Source organism: Neophocaena asiaeorientalis, unplaced genomic scaffold, assembly GCF_003031525.2.
Source record: "Neophocaena asiaeorientalis asiaeorientalis breed wild unplaced genomic scaffold, Neophocaena_asiaeorientalis_V1.1 scaffold150, whole genome shotgun sequence".
In the NCBI taxonomy this organism is placed as follows: Eukaryota; Metazoa; Chordata; class Mammalia; order Artiodactyla; family Phocoenidae; genus Neophocaena; species Neophocaena asiaeorientalis.
In genome coordinates, this window is record NW_020176571.1 from 472,643 (window position 1) to 492,362 (window position 19,720).

Consider the following 19,720-nt stretch of genomic DNA (forward strand, 5'->3'; position numbering starts at 1 on the left):
AATGGACAGACTGAGGGGAAAAAACCCCAGGCCAGACACCTTCCAAAAGGCTCTACTTTTCTCTCTGGATCTTTTATTTCCCTGGGTCCTGGGAAGACAGTTTCTAACCAAGGTCAGCGGTGGACACGAAGTCCTCCTGGCCCCTGACAGGCGGCAGTAGCCCCAGGGGAAGGTCCCTCTGGGACCTCCTCCCAAGCCACGTTCCAGCTGGGAGGAGCGCAAGGGCCCGGCCGGGGACGGCCCTACCGGCCAAGGGACGCAGCCGGCTCACCACAGTAACCACGTGGGGTTCCACTCCCTCCGCACCTCCTCAGTGTCCACTCACCCAGAAGGGAGGCTCCTGTCCTGTCCACAGCTCCTGGGGCAGCGGGTGATGGGGGAGGGGATCGCTGTGGTCCCTCCTGGCCCTGCCCTGGGCTGGTTCGGCTCAAGGCAGGGGTGCCCACAGCCTCGCATCCAAAGCAGCTTCAAGGCCGGCGGGGAGAAGGCTCTGGGCCCAGACCAGCTACACAAAGCTGCGGTCTCCCCTCCCAGCTGGCGCACAGACACGCGGGGAAGCACAGTGTCCTGGGCACGGTCCTTCACAGCTCGGGGGCCAACCTGGACCTGCCCGCAACCCTACCCCATCCTTCCCAAGGGACGACGCTGACCTCCCCACCCCGAACCACATCACGCCCGTGACAGGGTTCTAACAAGAACCAGGATCCAATGAGAACACAGCCCCCAAACTCACTCCATCTAAAAGCACGCCACATTTTAGTCTGGTAAGGAAAAATTCGTGTTTCTGTGCAGCGTGTCTGGGAGGCGTCCACGTTCCCAGCGCTCAACCTGCCCAAGCCTCGTGTGCCCCGCAGGTCAGCATCCACGCGTTTGGAGCTGGTGCCTGGGTTCCACGTGGACAACAGGGATGTTTCCAACTTGTTTCTTTTCCTGCTGAAAGCGCAGGTTTATTCCAGCTTCATCAAGGACGCTAGGACTGGAGGCAAGGTTTTCCCGGCCTCTCACACAGCTGAATTTATAAGAAACAAGTGCAAATCAACCAACCAATGTTTTATGGAAGCTTTTCTACTAACCCAAAGGCATGCTTGAAAAATACACTATTCTTTACAGAAACCTGTTAACTTGAGGGCATCTTCCTTAGTTGTTTTTTTTTTTCTTTTTTCCTTTGTGGGATATTCAAAAGTTTAAAACATATGAGTCCTAACTTTGGTGGCATCTCAGCTAAAATCAAAGAATGCTAAACAGGGAGAATCCAGTGTCGTTGGCTTCTAAAACTGTAATAAAGTAACTTAATACTGTAAAACTGTTTTCTATCACAGACAAACAAGTGATTTCAAGAACTTGCTCTTGATAGCTATTTTAAATCACCATGACTTATTTTACTATGATTCACATAAAATGAATAAAAACTATATATACTGAAATATTCCTAAATTCAAGCTGTAAATCTATAGAATACATTTTCCTATTAAAAACTGTGCAGCTTCTTTATTGATACTAAACATATACAAACCTGAGTAGTCACTGCCACAAACTGGGATTCGTGCCAGGAAGCTTGTGGCGTCTTCTAGACCACAGTCCCGGCAGGCCTGCGATGGGGACAGGTCACCTCACCTTCTAACGAGCAAATGCTCCTGATACTGGTTCACAACTACCTGGCGGGGCAGCTGGCCAACCAGGAGGGGCGCCACTGTGCTGATCAGGACCCGGGCGCCAAGCCAGGGCGCTGCCCCTCAGGCTGCCAGGAAGAGCCCGTCAGAGGAAACACGGCAGCCTTGCCTGCCCTCTCCTCCAGCTCCCAAATGTGAGTGGGTCAGGGCTGTAAACAGAGGAGGGTCAGCAGGGCTGCAGGCCCACCAGCCAGACTCCATCCCCACCACCCGCCCTGCAGGCTTTATGTACAATACATTCACCACCAACGACAGAAATCATCTTAAAGGCAACATGAAAACTCTGTAAACTGGACCCAGCTCCAAACACATCCAACACGAGTAGTCCCTTCCCCAAACGTATACCTGAGTGCAGCTGCCATGACAGCCCACCAGCACCGCCCCCCCAGGTCAGGATGATCTTCCCTGAACAAGAGTCTCAGGGTCTGGAAAAGCCACCAGAGTCCAGCCCATCTGGTCTCCACTCTCGCCCAGGACCTCGCGAGCAGGTGCGTCGGTGAGGAGGGGCGTCCAGGCTCTGGGACGCACGAAGTGATGCCAATGACGGGAGAGGTGGGTGGGGCTGCGCCCCCCTCCTCCCCATTCTCCACCCTCGTCATATGCAGCTTTCTGTTTCCCTGGGGCTTGTTTCCTCCTTGGACTAGCTCTGAGGGAAGCAAAATAAAGACAATTTAAACAAAATTAACATGTGTTAACTGTTAAAAACAATTAAGCTCGAGCACTCCTCTCCATCTGGGGAAACAGCCTGATCTGCCTTGTCAGCCAGTTCTGCTGGAGTGAGGGCTCTGAATCCTGGACCGCCCGACTCACAGCTCAGCCCTGTAGCGGCCAAGGACTCCTGCCTCCAGGGAGGCCGGGTCGGGGCAGGGGAGAGCGAGCCGGCACGGGCAGCTCAAGGCATGGCGCCCAGCACCGTGGACCAGCCTCTCCCAGATGAAGTAGGTGGGGAGGGTAAAACAGACAAGGGATCGTATCCAAGAAATGCTGGCAGCCAGTCTGGGAAAAGGGGGTTTAAATAATCCCCAAACAGCTGGTGCCGTAAGAACAGGAATAATGGACTCGCCAGTACGGGAGGGAAGCTGCTTCCGAGGCCCCGTCAGCTGGAGTGCTTGGGCCGGGCCCTCCCCGGCTGCCCACAGGACACAAAGCCCTTTCTGGGGACAGTCCCTGCATCGATAGCAACAAACTCAAGTCCTTACTTCCTGCCACCTGGAAGAATGAGAAGACCTCTGATATTTCAGCATTCTGACCTGATCGAGAGGAAGTGTTGGGGGCTTATGTGGTGGCAGCCCCTCCTGTGGCGCTGCTGGTGCCGGCGTCTTTGGGAACGAGGGCCGGGACTGGGCCGGGTGCATCTGCAGTCTAGAGACGTAAGTAAGGAACGGTTAAGAATGAGCGAAGACAGACTCAGTGCAAAGGAAAAAACCCTGCATTGTGAAAAGTCTCACACAGACCCTGCCTTGACTACCCAGGGGATCAACACTGCACACTGACACAGGCGCTTCCAAGTGTGGCGGGTGAGAGATGCCTGACACCACCTGTGCAGGACTCCTGACAAAGGTGTGCAATGTGACTCTGAACGGGAGCAAACAACGAGAAGAATCCAGGGTCTGGGGCACTCTGACAGCAGAAGTGGCCTCCGGACTTTAAAAAAAAAGAAAGCAAAGCCAACGTTGTAAATTAAGAGACTACACAGGCACAGCAAACAAACGTAGATCCATGAACCTCGAATGAATCCTGAATGGGGAAAAAAATCAAAAAGAAGCAGAGCTACAAGGACACTCTGTGGACAACTGAAGAAATCCAATAAGGCCTCCATCAGACCGGCTGACGCTACTTCCTTTGCTGGGGTAATGGCCTGGGGCTGTGCTCCAGGAGGACAGAGACAAAGATAAGACAAGAAACATAACAGGTATTCAGAGAGGCATAAAGCAAACGCGGAAAGGTCTTCTGAGGCTGGCCCTGGGAGGGACACTCGGGTTCTTAAGGTGGATGGTGCTGGTTTTACGGTGAGGCTTTTTCAAGACATTTGACTTGAAAACTTCCTAGATGACAGATTACCTGGGTGGGTCTATCAGAATTCTCATGGGGACAGTAATGTAACTTGCCCTAGTTCTGGATAAACCTAGTTTTTTCATTCAGTGTTAAAGGAAGAAATGAGAGGCAAGGAGTAAGCCTGGGACACCGCCTGTGACCGCCCACCCCAGGTCTGAGACCCCTTCACCCAGGTGAGAGCCTCTGCCTACAGCTCCCAAACGCTGGCCATCAGGTGTCCAAAATCTAACTGAACGGTCACTTAAATGCCAATTCACTTTCACGAGGGAAAAAACCACCACAGACAAAACTGGACTCCAAAGCTAGCACCTTCCCAGTAAGTCCCCAGCACCCACAACCCACACGCTCTTCCCGCGCCCACACCACACACACCACCTTCATTACCAAGGCCGTTTTTCTTTGTTAAAACTACCATCTACTTTTTTTCCCGAGAAAACAGCCCTCTGTGCAGCCTTACCCGGACGGTCTGTACATCTCCTGGAAAGGCACCCTCACCCCACTTCCAGGGCCCATCTGTTCCATCATCACAGCCTGGAAGTGGCCCAGGCCCTCTTCTGGATAGCGGTAGAGGGGGCACTCGGGGGACAGGCCATTGGGCTGGGCCACCACTGGGCGGTGAGGTGGGTGAGCAGCCGTGGGGGAGGAGTAAGCCCTGGGCTGGAAATGCCCGGCCTGCCGCTGCGGCGGGTAAGGAGGCCCCGCGTGCAGCATCACCCCGTGCGGGGGGCAAGCAGACGAACCGAAGCCCACCCCCGAGCTCAGCGGTGCGGGGGGCGTTCCGTAGAGATACTCGCTGGCTGACAGTGAACTCTGCCGCTTGGTAGCTGCATTGTGGTTGTCCAGATCTAAAAATTCTTTGGGACTCTCTGGCCTCTCCAGAGACTCATCCTGCTTCTCCTCCGGGCCGGGATTCTGCCCATCAGCTGTCTTGGCGACCACGGCGTCCACCCGCGCGGGGGAACTTAAGGCAGTGCTCAGTGCCTCGCAGCCCTGCAGCCCGGCCCCAACGCTCTTATCGAGGAAGAGGGGCCTGGCAGGGGCAGGCTGAGCCGGCGGGGGCCCGCTCGGGCTTCCCGGGGCAGGGAGGTGTCTCTGCCAGTCTGAAAAGCCCTGTGGACACGAGTAATAAGGAGTCCGCGGGTAGTGATGGTAGGAAGGCTGAGGTGGCGGCTGGTAGGGGTACCTCATTCCCTGGTGGGGGCGGTACCGGGGGAAGACTCCAGAATGAGGGTCGTGGGATGGAAACGCCCGAGGGGGAAAAGGCTGAGGGTGCGGGGCTGAGGGCTTGCCCCCCATCACGGGGCCCACGGCCTGCAGGCCTGGGCCGACATGGTACCGTGCGGTGGAGCTGGGGTACTCCAGGCCAGGCGCGTACAGGGGGGCGCACGTGGGCTCGGCGGGTGGCATGGCCTCTGGTGGCGCTCTGCCCTTGCCCTCGGACCCGCACGGAGAGGCTTCCACCCTCAGTCCGTTTTCAGGCAGTGCCCCCGGGTCAGCTAGGGCGCACCCCTGGGCGGCCGGGCCTGCGAAGCCGCTCCCCGAGAGCCAGGCGCCCCTGCCCGCGCTCACTGGGCAGCTGTCTCCAGGCTCCGAGGACTCGTGCCTGAGCTCTGGGCCATCTGAATCCCTTCCCTGGGGCGAGCTCCGCCTGGCACAGTCGGCCTGCAGTGGGGGCGTGGGGTGAGGTAGCTGCTTGAGGAACGCCCCCTCCAAAGCACCAACACTGGCTGGTTTCTCCTCGAGCCCGGGCAAGGGATCTGCTGCAAGAAAAACGGAGACAAAGTTGCACCTTCGGGAGCTGAAGCCTCAGCATATACGATGGGTCAGACAATGTGGGCGTGGGGCCCCGGGGGCTGAAGCCTCAGCACACACGGTGGGCAGTGAGACAATGTGGGCGTGGGGCCCCGGGGGCTGAAGCCTCAGCACACGGTGGGCAGTGAGACAATGTGGGCGAGGGGCCCCGGGGGCTGAAGCCTCAGCACACGGTGGGCAGTGAGACAATGTGGGCGTGGGGCCCCGGGGCGACACCGATTCCCCCAGCCCAGACCAGGGCTAAGGCTCTGCAGCTCCGGCAACATCTGCCAGAGGCCTCGCAATCCCTTCCGCACTAGCAAGGGGGTGCAGTCCGTGAGCCCGACTCCAAGGACATGTGAAACACGGACGGAGGGTGTGCTGGCGCTGGAACTGCAGGCCTGGTTGGGAGGCTGTGGCCTGACAGTGAGAAAGAGGGACCCGGCATGAGGACACCAGGAATGCCGGAACCCGACCTCTGCCGTCAGGACACCTGCCCCAAAGGAGTAGGGACTAGGTTCTGTTCCCCACCACACACCCGGTCATTCACACAAAACGGGGCTCAATCAGTATTCGCTGAATGGATGAAAATACACGTCTTGTCTGGACATCTTGAAAACAGGACGCCGACAGTGTTAACACTCAAAAGGCATCTTCAGCATGTTACAGAAATTTAATAAACAACCAAACTAAATTACTAGACTCAAATGCTTAATTACAAACTCAGAATTCTTTTCCTTGCTATTGTGCTTAGCCATAAACACGTCTTATTATCATGATCTCTGAGGTAGGGCAGAGTTGTTGCCCAGAAGTGGTCACAATACGATTCTGGTGAGACCTTAAGGACAAGATCAAGAATTCATGACTTAAGATCAACTAGGATCACAGGCTCCTGATAAACTAATGCTGGCTTTAAAGATCAAAGGTACAAGCTATACAACGATAATGAAAATGTGCACTTTTCATCATTCAGTCAACATAAAACATGGCAACACCTCACACCACACACAAAAATAAACAATAAACAAGTAGGACCTAATGAAACTTACAAACTTTTGTACAGCAAAGGAAACCATAAACAAAACGGAAAGACAACCTATGGATTGGGAGAAAATATTTGCAAATTATGCGACCAACAAGGGCTCAATTTCCAAATATACAAACAGCTCATACAACTCAACATAAAAATAAACCAATCAAAAAATGGGTACAAGACATAAATAGACATTTCTCCAAAGAAGACATACAGATGGTCAGGAGGCACCTGAAAAGATGCTCAACATCACTAGTTATTAGAGAAATGCAAATCCAAACTACAAAGAGGTATCACCTCACACTGGTCCGAATGGCCATCATTGAAGAGGTCTACCAATAATAAATGTTGGACAGGATGTGGGGAAAAGAGAACCCTCCTACACTGATGGTGGGAATGTGAATTGATGCAGCCACTATGGAGAACGGTATGAAGGTTCCTTAAAAAACTGAAAATAAAGTTAACGTATGATCCTGCAATCCCACTCCTGGGCATATATCTGGAGACAACCATAATTCGAAAAGACACATGCACTCCAATGTTCGCTGCAGCACTATTTACAATAGCCAAGACACAGAAGCAACCTAAATGTCCATCGACAGATGAATGACTAAAGAAGATGTGGTATATGTACACAATGGAATACTACTCAGCCGTAAAAAAGAATGAAATAATGCCATTTGCAGCAACATGGATGGACCTAGAGATTGTCACACTAAGTGAAGTCAGAGAAAGACAAATACCATATGATATCACTTATATGTGGAACCTATAATAGGACACAAATAACCTTATCTATGAAACAGAGCCACAGACATAGAGAACAGGTGTGGCTGCCAAGTGCGAGGGGAAGTGGGGGATAGGTGGATTGGGAGTTTGGGATTAGCAGATGCAAATTATTACATACAGGACAGATGACCAACAAGGTCCTACTGTACAGCACAGAGAACCATATTCTATATCCTGTGATAAACCATCATGGGAAAGAATGTATTTATTTGTGTAACTGAATCACTGCTGTATAGCAGAAATTAATACAACATTGTAAATCAACTACACTTCATTAAGATAATAAACTGCAAACAAAACAAACAAAAATCCATGGCAACTAACAGACAGACTGCTCCAAGGTTTGGTCCTGGGACTTTTCCTCCAAAGCTGTGAATTCCAGACATGTCTGAAATCATTACTGGAAAATTTTGCTAAAGCTGGTATTCACGGAACGGGGCTTTCCTCCAAAGAAACACTAAACGGAAGTTTGAGTTCTAGGTCCACCCCCAACTTTACAAGGAATCGTCACCATATTTTGCACAAGTCCAGGTGTCCCCCACTCTCTCACATGCAACACAGGCTAGATGTCTATCCCAGAAACAAGCATTAAGCACACAGAGCAGTCCTGTCACCTTTCTCCTGCAGTTTTACGTTTACTCGTTTAAATGGCATTTCTGAGAAACCCCTTCAAGACTGGCTGCTCTCACTAACTACCCTTCATTCCCAGCAGCACAGATACGCACCCGAGGAGAGCAGAATGGAGAGGACTGGACGTGAAGTAAAACACTGGAAATGTATTTCCCATGGGTAACTTTCAGGACAGCAATTTTTAAGTGGGGCTGGATAAGGCAGGGGTTGAGGACACAAACGCTGGACCCGGTGCGTCTGGTTCAAACCCCAGGACCCACCCAACCACCCCTGTCCCCAGAACTAGATGAAGGCAAATAACCATCTTTGTGCCTTGGAATTTCTATCTATAAAAACGACGATGATAATAAAAGCTCCCTCAAAGGCTTGCTCTGAGCATTCACAGGGTCAGTATGGGTACAAGTCTCAAAAAGAGTGCCTGGTACAGTAAGCAGTGCCCCTGTGCAGCGATGGCCACCACAGAAATCCTTCTGACCAGGACTGGCTCAACCCAGCGTAACTTAGGACGAAGAGGCTGGAGGCCAGTCTACATTTTGTACAACAGTCTGTGTTAAAAGGTGAGCCATCTTGAGTTGAGCGTCCTGTGCGGAGCTTCAGCGCACGTCCTGAGCTGAAGCGTCGGCTCAGCCATTTCACGAGGAACTCTGGTCTGAAGGGCCGGCGGCAAGGCCTCTGCATGGGGCCCGCTATGAGCAAGCGGATCAGACTCATAAGCACACAGGGAGAAAGGTGATGGGCCAGGCGTGAAGTGAGACGGCCAGATTCACGCCCTTTCCAGAGGAAACGGGGTCCTCTCTAGCAACAGGAGGTGTGGAGAGACAGGACCTTCAAGATGGCAGGGGAGTAAGACACGGAGCTCACCTTCCTCTCCACAAATATATCAAAAAATACATCTACATGTGGAACAACTTGTGCAAAATAACTACGGAATGCTGGCAGAAGACGTCAGACTTCCCAAAAGCCATGTGGCCGACAGGGTCTTCGTGCTCTGGCCAGCTGTCAGGACTGAGCCTCTGAGGTGGGAGAGCCAGGTTCCGGACACTGGACCACCAGACCTCCAGGCCCCAAGTAGTATCCACCAGCGAGAGCTCTCCCAGAGATCTCCATCTCAACACTAAGACCCAGCTCCACTCAACTAACAGATAGCTCCAGTGCTGGACACACTGTGCCAAACAACTAGCAAGACAGGAACACAACCCCACCCATTAGCAGAGAGGTTGCCTAAAATCATAATAAGGTCACAGACACCCCAAAACACACCACCGGATGCAGTCCTGCCCACCAGAAAACAAGATCCACCCTCAACCACCAGAACACAGGCACCAGTCCCCTCCACAAGGAAGCCTACACAACCCACCGAACCAACCCACTGGGAGCAGACACCAAAAACAACAGGAACTACGAACCTTCAGCCTGTGAAAAGGAGACCCAAAACACAGTAAGTTAAGCAAAATGAGAAGACACAGAAACACACAGCAGATGAAGAAGCAAGGTAAAAACCCACCAAACAAATGAAGAGGAAATAGGCAGTCTACCTGAAAAAGAATTCAGAGTAATGATAGTAAAGATGATCCCAAATCTTGGAACTAGAATGGAGAAAATACAAGAAACGTTTAACAAGGACCTAGAAGAACTAAAGAGCAAACAAATGATGAACAACACAATAAATGAAATTAAAAATTCTCTAGAAGGAATCAATAGCAGAATAACTGAGGCAGAAGAATGCATAAGTGACCTGGAAGATAAAATAGTGGAAATAACTACCAAAGAGCAGAATAAAGAAAAAAGAATGAAACGAATTGAGGACAGTCTCAGAGACCTCTGGGACAACATTAAACGCAAAACTTCCCTAATATGGGAAAGGAAATAGTCAATCAAGTCCAGGAAGCGCAGAGTCCCATACAGGATAAATCCACGGAGAAACACGCCAAGACACATATTAATCAAACTATCAAAAGTTAAATACAAAGAAAAATACTGAAAGCAGTAAGGGAAAATCAACAAATAACATACAAGGGAATCCTCATAAGGTTAACAGCTGATCTTTCATCAGAAAGTCTGAAAGCCAGAAGGGAGTGGAAAGGCACATTTAAAGGGATGAAAGGGAAAAACCTACAACCAAGATTACTATACCCAGCAAGGATCTCATTCAGATTCGACGGAGAAATTAAAACCTTTGGAGACAAGTAAAAGCTAAGAGAATTCAGCACCACCAAACCAGCTTTATAACAAATGCTAAAGGAACTTCTCTAGGCAAGAAACGTAAGAGAAGGAAAAGACCTACAATAACAAACCCAAAACAATTTAAAAAAATGGTAATAGGAACATACACATTAATAATTACCTTAAATGTAAATGGATTAAATGTTCCAACCAAAAGACACAGACTGGCTGAATGGATACAAAAACAAGACCCGTGTATAAGCCGTCTACAAGAGACCCACTTCAGACCTAGAGACACATACAGACTGAAAGTGAGGGGATGGAAAAAGATATTCCATGCAGATGGAAATCAAAAGAAAGCTGGAGTAGCAATTCTCATATCAGACAAAAGAGACTTTAAAACAAAGACTATTAGAAGAGACAAAGAAGGACACTACATGATGATCAAGGGATCGATCCAAGAAGAAGATATAACAATTGTAAATTTTATGCACCCAACATAGGAGCACCTCATTACATAAGGCAAATGCTAACAGCCATAAAAGGGGAAACTGACAGTAACACAATCATAGTAGGGGACTTTAACACCCCACTTTCACCAATGGACAGATCATCCAAAATGAAAATAAATAAGGAAACACAAGCTTTAAATGACACATTAAACAAGATGAACTTAATTGCTATTTATAGGACACTCCATCCAAAAACAACAGAATACACTTTCTTCTCAAGTGCTCATGGAACATTCTCCAGGATAGATCGTATCTTCGGACAGAAATCAAGCCTCAGTAAGTTTAAGAAAACAAATCGTATCAAGCATCTTTTCCGACCACAACGCTATGAGACTAGATATCAATTACAGGAAAAAGCCTGTAAAATATACAAACACAAACAAACGGAGACTAAACAATATGCTACTAGATAACCAAGAGATCAATGAAGAAATCAAAGAGAAAATCAAAAGATACCCAGAAACAGGGCTTCCCTGGTGGCGCAGTGGTCGAGAGTCCGCCTGCCAAAATACAACTAAAAGCTCATTTTTTGAGAAGATAAACAAAATTGATAAACCATTAGCCAGACTCATCAGGAAAAAAAGGGAGAAGACTCAAATTAGTAGAATTAGAAATGAAAAAGGAGAAATAACAACTGTCACTGCAGAAATACAAAGGATCGTGAGAGATTACTGCAAGTAACTATATGCCAATAAATTGGACAACCTGGAAGAATGGACAAATTCTTAGAAAAGCACAACCTTCCAAGACTGAACCAGGAAGAAACAGAAAATATAAACAGACCAATCACAAGCACTGAAATTGAAACTGTGATTAAAAATCTTCCATCAAAGAAAAGCCCAGGACCAGATGGCTTCACAGGTGAATTCTATCAAACATTCAGAGAAGAGCTAACACCTATCCTTATCATACTCTTTCCAAATATAGCAGACGGAGGAACACTCCCAAACTCATTTTAGGAGGCCACCATCACCGTGATACCAAAACCAGACACAGATGTCACAAAAAAAAGAAAACTACAGGCCAGAATCTCTGATGAACATAGATGCAAAAGTCCTCAACAGAATACCAGCAAACAGAATCCAACAGCACATTAAAAGGATCATACACTATGATCAAGTGGGGTTTATCCCAGGAATGCAAGGATTCTTCAGTATATGCAAATCAATCAATGGGATACACCATATTAACAAATTGAAGGATAAAAACCATATGATCAGAAAAACACGCAGTAAATGCTTTTGACAAAATTCAACACCCATTTATGATAAAAACTCTCCAGAAAGTAGGCACAGAGGGAACTTACCTCAACATAATAAAGGCCATATATGACACACTCACAGCCAACATCGTTCTCAATGGTGAAAAACTGAAACCATTTCCTCTAAGATCAGGAACAAGACAAGGTTGTCCACTCTCACCATTACTGAACATAGTTTTGGAAGTTTTAGCCACAACAATCAGAGAAGAAAAAGAAATAAATGGAACCCAAATCGGAAAAGAAGTAAAACTGTCACTGTCTGCAGGTGACATGATACTACAGATAGAGATCCTACAGATGCCACCAGAAAACTACTAGAGCTAATCAATGAATTTGGTAAAGTAGCAGGATACAAAATTAATGCACAGAAATCTCTTGCACTCCTATACACTAATGATGAAATATCTGACAGAGAAATTAAGGAAACCCTTTCATTTATCACTGCAACAAAAAAGAATAAAATACCTAGGAATAAACCTACGTTAAGGAGACAAAAGACCTTATGACAAAAATTACGGATGACACAAACAGATGGAGAGATATACCATGTTCTTGGATTGGAAGAATCAATATTGTGAAAATGACTATACTACCCAAAGCAATCTACAGATTCAATGCAATCCCTAGCAAACTACCAATGGCATTATTCACAGAACTAGAACAAAAAATTGCACAATTTGTGTGGAAGCACAAAAAAGCCCGAACAGCCAAAGCAATCTTGTGAAAGAAAAACGGAGCTGGAGGAATCAGGCTCCTGGACTTCTGACTATACTACATAGCTACAGTAATCAAGACAGTATGGTACTGGCACAAAAACAGAAATACAGGTCAATGGAAAAGGACAGAAAGCCCAGAGATAAACCCACGCACATTTGGTCACCTTATCTTTGATAAGGGAGGCAAGAATATACAATGCTTAAAAGACAGCCTCTTCAATAAGTGGTGCTGGGAAAACTGGACAGCTACATGTGAAAGAATGAAATTAGAACACTCCCTAACACGGTACACAAAAATAAACTCAAGATAGATTAAAGACCTAAATGTTAGGCCAAACACTATAAAACTCTTAGAGGAAAACATAGGCAGAACACTCTATGACATAAATCAGAGCAAGATCCTTTTTGACCCACCTCCTAGAGAAACGAAAATAGAAACAAAAATATACAAATGGGACCTAATAAAACTTAAAAGCTTTTGCACAGCAAAGGAAACCATAAACAAGACAAAAAGACAACCCTCAGAATGGGAGAAAATATTTGCAAATGAAGTAACGGACGAAGGATTAATCTCCGAAATATACAAGCAGCTCAATATCAAAAAAACAAACAACCCAACCCAAAAATGGGCAGAAGACCTAAATAGACATTTCTCCAAAGAAGGTATACAGATTGCCAACAAACACACGAAAGGTGCTCAACATCACTAATCACTTGAGAAATACACATCAAAACTACAATGAGGTATCACCTCACACCGGTCAGAATGGCCATCATCAAAAAATCTAGAAACAATAAATGCTGGAGAGGTTGTGAAGAAAAGGGAACCCTCCTGCACTGTTGGTGAGAATGTAAACTGATACAGCCACTAGGGAGAAGAGTAGGGAGGTTTCTTAAAAAACTAAAAACAGAACTACCATACGACCCAGCAATCCCACTACCGGGCATACACCCTGAAAAAACCGTAATTCAAAAAGAGTCATGTACCATAATGTTCACTGCAGCACTGTTTACAGTAGCCAGGACATGGAAGCAACCTAAGCGTCCATCGACAGATGAATGGATAAAGAAGGTGTGGCATATATATACAGTGGAATGTTACACAGCCATAGAAAGAAACGAAATTGAGTTATTTGTAGTAAAGTGGATGGACCTAGAGTCTGTCATACAGAATGAAGTAAGTCAGAAAGAGAAAAACAAATACTGTGTGCTAACACATATAAATGGAATCTTAAAAAAAAAAAAAACGATCTGAAGAACGTAGGGGCAGGACAGGAATGAAGACATAGAGAATGGACTTGAGGACATGGGGAGGGGGATGGGGAAGCTGGGACGAAGTGAGAGAGTGGCATGGACATATACACACTACCAAATGTAAAACAGCTAGCTAGCGGGAAGCAGCGGCATAGCACAGGGACGTCAGCTCCACCTAGAGGGGTGGGATAGGGAGGGTGGGAGGGAGATGCAAGAGGGAGAGGATATGGGGACATATGTATATGTATAGGTGATTCACTTTGTTATACAGCAGAAACTAACACACCATTGTAAAGCAATTATACTCCAATAAAGATGTTAAAAAAAAAAAAAAAAGGTGAGTCCTTAATTAATAGCTTAGAGAGCCAAAGGGTAGATGAAGGTGAGCCTGGGAATTACCTCGGCCGTTCTCAGGCTCCAGTGTTTCCCTGCTGTCTTGTGTCCGCCCAGGGTCCCCCGAGGCAGGCTTGGGGGCCGCCACGCCCACTGGGGGGAAAGGGCCAGGTGCAGGGGGCGGCACAGGTTGGCGGGGGCGGTAAGGCATGCCTGCCGGGCACCCCCGCGAGGAGAGCTGCTGCATGGCGAGCATCTCTGGGCTGTCCAGCATGGAGTCCCCGCCCTGCATTCCCCGCAGGGCTTGGGCCGGTGCTCCAAAGAGAGAACCTTGCGTTGGTGCTGGAGGGGGCTGGAACCGATGTCCACCAGGTTTACAGGGTGGTCGCATGTACCCCGAAGAAGGAACTCCGTGAGGTAGGAAGCCTGATTGTTCTGGCCACTGGTTTGGGGGGAGGGGGGGTGCTCTCATCACTCGGGAATCTATCATGTGACCCAGAGTACGAGGCTGGTGAGAGGGTCCTGGCCCCATGGGGGGCTTCTCATCTGGCCCCAAGGGTCCTGGATTTGTAGCACCGTGATTCCCATTCCAGACTGCAGAGTGTACTCGACTCAGGTACTTGTAGGATCGGTACATGTGGCTGGGAGGGATTTCTGAACTCTCAGGAAAGGCTGGGGGTCGGGCCGGAGCCCCGCCGTGCCTGGGAGGGATAAAGCCTGGCTGGAAATGAGCTGGAGGATACACAGTCCCCTCCTGGCTGGGGCTGCTCATGGGCCCAAGCAGCGGGGGCCCAGGACGCGATCCCATGTCAGCGAGGGGCGCTAGGCCCCCACACACCGGCTCCTCGTCGGGGGGGCCTCGGTGACGGTTAACTCCAGCTGGAGGCTGGCAACAAGAAAAGAGATGTGCTTACCACAAGGTCATGGCAAATTACAAGTCCAATTTAACCTGGGGAGAGACTGTATTTCTGAAACGCACCTTTGCACCTGTGCATGCTGAGCCGTTTGCTTACCTGCACTGCTAAAGGCTGGGGATGCTGTCCAGGCCCGCCGGGGTGTGGCTCTGGGGCTCCAGAGGAGACACGGATGGTGGCAGGATCCGACCCTCGGAGAGGACAAAACGTTCCCTGTCCTGCTGGCCTCTGGAGGGCACGGAGCAAAGGCAAGAAGAAGAAGAGAAGAGGCACACCCTTCGCATCCGGACGACGAACGTCCTGCTGGAGGACAAGGCCGCCACCTGCTCCGTGCGCACACTCGCCACACGAGGGCCCAGAGCAGGGGCTTCCCGTCCTTGTCTCTCCCCAGAGCCGCCGCCGCCAGTGTTCTCCCCAACTGCTCCCCTCGTGAAGGGTTCACTTACATACTGTATGTACCTCTGTGCCTTGAACTTAAGAGGGGTTAATAATGCCCGTGTTGAGAATGTGTGGTTCAAATGATTTCGGAAAAGAAGGATTTAAAATAAAGGAAGGATAGAGGAAGGGCAGACAGGGAGAAGAGAGCACCCATAAGCAGGAACACCATGTTGGGAGAGGATCTATTGAGAAGGCTTCACGCCCCGCCCCAGCCCTCAACCAGGGGAACCCACAATGGGACAAAGCTGCTCCTCACCAGCTGGCTCGCGAGGGGCGCCTGGCTGGGTCCGCCGTAACGCAGGGGTCCAGGGAGGCTGCGGCTGTTCGGGGTGCCCACCTCGCCAGGGGGCTGCGCAGAGCCGCTGCTCTCACCGGCCGCGGAGGATGCAGCGCGGCGCCCAGGGGGCAGCGACTTCCCCCCGTTCTCCGCAGGCTGCTGCTTCCGGCCAGGCGCCTCCGAGTCCCGGGAGCGGGTGCACACGTGGCTGCGTGCAGCCCGACCACGCCTCTTCTCCCGCTTCTCCTCCTCTCTGACCCAGAATTCTTCGTCCGTGTCCCCATCCTCACCAGGAAAATGCTTCAGCATCGCACGGTGGAAGCACCTCTCCAGGTTGTCCGACATCTTGGTGTACTCTGCGGGGGACCGAGGCCTGAGCCCCACTGGGCAGGCCCCCAGACCTCCGCCCACAAACATGCAACGGGGCAGCCCCGGGCTTGACTGTGTGGCCGCCTGGGCTGCAGCGCTTCCTACGTTGTAGGGCTACGGACATGAGACCAGAACAAGAAACCAGGACACGGTTTTCTGGTCTCCAGCCTGTGTGGCTGGGACAGTGAGCCCAGTACCCCAAACCGGTAAAAATTGAATTCTTTAATGCCAAACCGCAGAAACATTAAGTACAATCACTGAATCCGTCTAGTAAAAAAAAGAAGGCATCGTGAGCTCCAGTTTCAGCACCTGGCGCGACACGGGCTGTGCCATCAGAGGTCTGCTGTGTGATGCAAAGGCGGCTGACGGTGGGGGCCGAGGACGAATATACCCAGGCGGGCCTCGGGGAAGACGAGGACCCGGGCCGCCAGCCACCGCTGCCCCTCTGGCCGGATGGGGCGGGGCAGGGCCCGGCACGCCCATCCCACAGTGTTAACACACATTCTCCTGATGGTCCCCAAGGAAGGTCTGAATCTCTGGAAGGTGTTGTTTCTAAAAGAGGGGGCGTGTCACTCTTGGTCCTACTGGTGTGCCAGTGTGAATCCACAGCCACCCCTCTTGTACTTACCGCTACTTTCCCCGTTATATTTTCGACAGTTCCTGAACATAGTCTTCATGTCATTCACAAACTCCTCCTTGGAACAGTATAAACCTCCATTCAGTTTCTTCTCCATGCTTGAAATATCCATGGGGACCTACAACAGGACACGCTAATTATCACAGGCTGGAGGACACAGCACCCTGCAGGTCCTGCGAGGCGGAGCGATCACAGCATTACGAGCTGCTCAAAAGCCTGGGTGCACCCAGCAACCCTGACCCTTGAGGGGCAGCAGGTGAACTTACACACAACAACACAGACCACTAAAGACGCACACCACAGTCGCGCACAGCTGACAAGGCCACCTCTACCTTAACAATCTGGTAATAGTTAGGGGCGTACGATTCATCCACTGGTTCCAAAAAGGGCCAGGAATCCTTGTGAGCCTTCACCACGTCCAGAACTGAGGGCCAAAGAGGAGAGCTGGGTTAACACACCGACGTGGGAACACGCTCAGGCACAACACGGGAGCTGAGTGTGGGAACTGACCTTTGTACATGGCAGTGAAATCGTCGTCCAGCTCAAAGCTGTAAATCAGAAAAGAAGAGATTAGCGGTAGCTGAGACCACCTTCTCTCCTCGGAGCTCTTGCTCCAACCTCACACACAGCTCACTTGCGCCCAGGTTTGGAGTAGTCCCAGTACACCTTTGTTAAGGCAAGTCTGTAACACTGAGAACGCCCCTGACAATGCGACGAGGATGAGGGCCAGCATACGTCAGCTAAACAGGACCACCACCTTTTCCATCTACAAAATGATGGTTTCGTGGAACTCATTTATGGTTCTGTAACGTTCGTGATTTAATAGCACACTCTTTGCCAGGTTTTACTCTACTCTAGTAAGTACTTCTGTGATCTAAAGAATAATAACCCAGCAAGTCAGACAGCAGCGGAAGGAACTCACGAGCACTGGCCACGACCCTCACAGAGGGCTGTTCTAAGGACACGACGAGGCAGGCTTGGGGCCACTCAACACTCACGGGTCTCTCGTCTTCTTCTCTTCCCGCGGAGGGGAGGGAGGGTCCAAGTGGGACAACTCGGGCGGGAGCGCCTTGCCCTGAGCCAGCAGCCAGGCCCTCTCTTCCCTGAGCTTCCTTCTCTTGGCGCGATCTGCGTGAACACAAAGCACAGGTGCGTGAGGGGCTCCAGAGGGGCAGACATCTGTTCTGAGAGAAGGAAACAGATCACCAAACGCTGACTTCTGCTCCCTTTGAGTCCTCTCTGCTAATTTGGATGGTGCTAGGGATGCAATGCTTTGTGGACCCACTTCCTCTTAGTCCTACCAAGTTCAGGTCGGGGGGTGAGGGAGGAAGGCGGCCCCGGATGGGGACAGGGAAGACCAAGAGAGAAGGAAAGCAGAATTACAGGGACAGAGAAAAGCAGAGCACTGACTGAGGGTCACCCTCTCTGAGAACCCCAAGGCCTTCCTAACTTTCCAGCAAGAAGACAACATCCCCTTTTTAGGACCAGACCTCAATCCAAACACACCCAGGACGGTACAAGCCCATCGCAGCTCTTGCACCAGCTATCCTTGCTCGGCGGCCACCCCACCTACAGCAGCTGGTGCACCCTCGCCAGTGCAGGAGGAGGGCTCCTGCGAGCGAGGGAAGAAGCCAGCTGGATGGGCCAGGAGCTGGAAGAGGGAGGGCGTTTTCTGGCTCCCAGCTGTGGCCACAAGAAACATACCTGACAGTGCACTGCTGGCCTGCCTGGCCCTCGTGCCAGCAGAGCGGAAGAGAGGCAAGGAATGCAGAACACCATCAGAAGGCAAGACCCAACGACGGAGAGAGGCCCGGGAAGGTGCCCGGTGGGAGCACGACACAGCCCTAAACCTGCAGACAGCGTGCTCTCACCAAGCTCCCTCTGTTCCTACTTCATGCTCATTTGTAAATAAACTTTTAAGTGTAAGAGAATCTGTATCTGCTTTAATTAATCAGAGGCACTTTGCTATAAACGACGTTCAAAACTGTTTTTTAACAAAGAGAATGATTTCAAGCTTAAAGAGAAGTATAACCAAATTAACGAATATCCACATACCAAGTTGTCAAATTTTAACGTTAGGACTCTGATTCTTTGCATTGTAAGAACCACCCTTTCGAGAGAGGCGCCTTCCTGAGCACGGGTGAGCCCTCCAGGGTCCACGGCAGCAGGGGCCTGCCAGGTGCACTGTGGAGCCTTTAAAGGCTCACAGCTACTCCTTCACAAGTGATGCAAGCGAGCTACCTCACTCTCACATTGAGGGGTAAATTTTTAGCATTTTTTCTAACCTGATACATATGACGTGGAATTCTGATGTTCCTGTTTGCCTTTTCCTGATTGGAATGACACAACGTATTTTCATGTTTATTATCCTCTTCTGTGAATACCCTGCTTATATACTTTGCCTTTTTTTCCCTGTGGGTTGTTGGATTTCTAAATGATTTGGAGAAGTGCTTTTAAATAATGTGGATAAGAAGTCTTTATTAAAACTATCTTCTTCCATACCTGATTTGTCTTTTCACTTTGTTTAAGGTGTTTTAGTCATTTGTAAATTTTAAACAATTAATGTCATCGAGTATATCAATCTCCGTCCCCTGTAGTTTGTGCTTTTGTTACTTAAATTCTTTCTGTCCTAGCATCTTAAAGACCCTCACCTATGTTTTCTTCAAAAAGCTTTTGGCCTTTAGTCCATCAGGCGGCAATGGTGCTGGCAGTGCCTGGTGAGGAACCAGGTCTGTTTCTGGCTGTTCACTGCCAGGTCTCACTACCCATCTCCAAGCCAGTAACACTCTCCCACATTCACGGCGGCTTTTATTCTGTTATCTGGTAGAATGAGTGTCCCGAACATATCAATTTTTAAAATTATCTTGGCTATACTTGG

General features: G+C 49.7%; 1 protein-coding gene across 3 annotated transcripts in view; it reads right to left on the bottom strand.

Annotated features, from left to right (window-relative positions):
* Positions 1–378: 378 nt before the first annotated feature.
* Positions 379–19,720, bottom strand: part of CECR2 (CECR2 histone acetyl-lysine reader) — a 65,912-nt gene continuing 46,570 nt past the window's right edge. For 2 of the 3 annotated variants that reach the window (XM_024733411.1, XM_024733412.1), the window contains 10 exons: positions 17,841–17,970; positions 17,353–17,390; positions 17,175–17,266; positions 16,834–16,960; positions 15,816–16,192; positions 15,221–15,349; positions 14,274–15,093; positions 4,183–5,485; positions 2,921–3,032; positions 379–2,316 (listed from right to left, as the gene is read on the bottom strand). In XM_024733411.1, coding sequence (XP_024589179.1) covers positions 2,311–2,316; positions 2,921–3,032; positions 4,183–5,485; positions 14,274–15,093; positions 15,221–15,349; positions 15,816–16,192; positions 16,834–16,960; positions 17,175–17,266; positions 17,353–17,390; positions 17,841–17,970 — 3,134 coding nt within the window. In that variant the 3' untranslated portion in view covers positions 379–2,310. The remainder of the gene's footprint in view (positions 2,317–2,920; positions 3,033–4,182; positions 5,486–14,273; positions 15,094–15,220; positions 15,350–15,815; positions 16,193–16,833; positions 16,961–17,174; positions 17,267–17,352; positions 17,391–17,840; positions 17,971–19,720) is intronic. The other variant, XM_024733410.1, reaches the window with a different exon arrangement.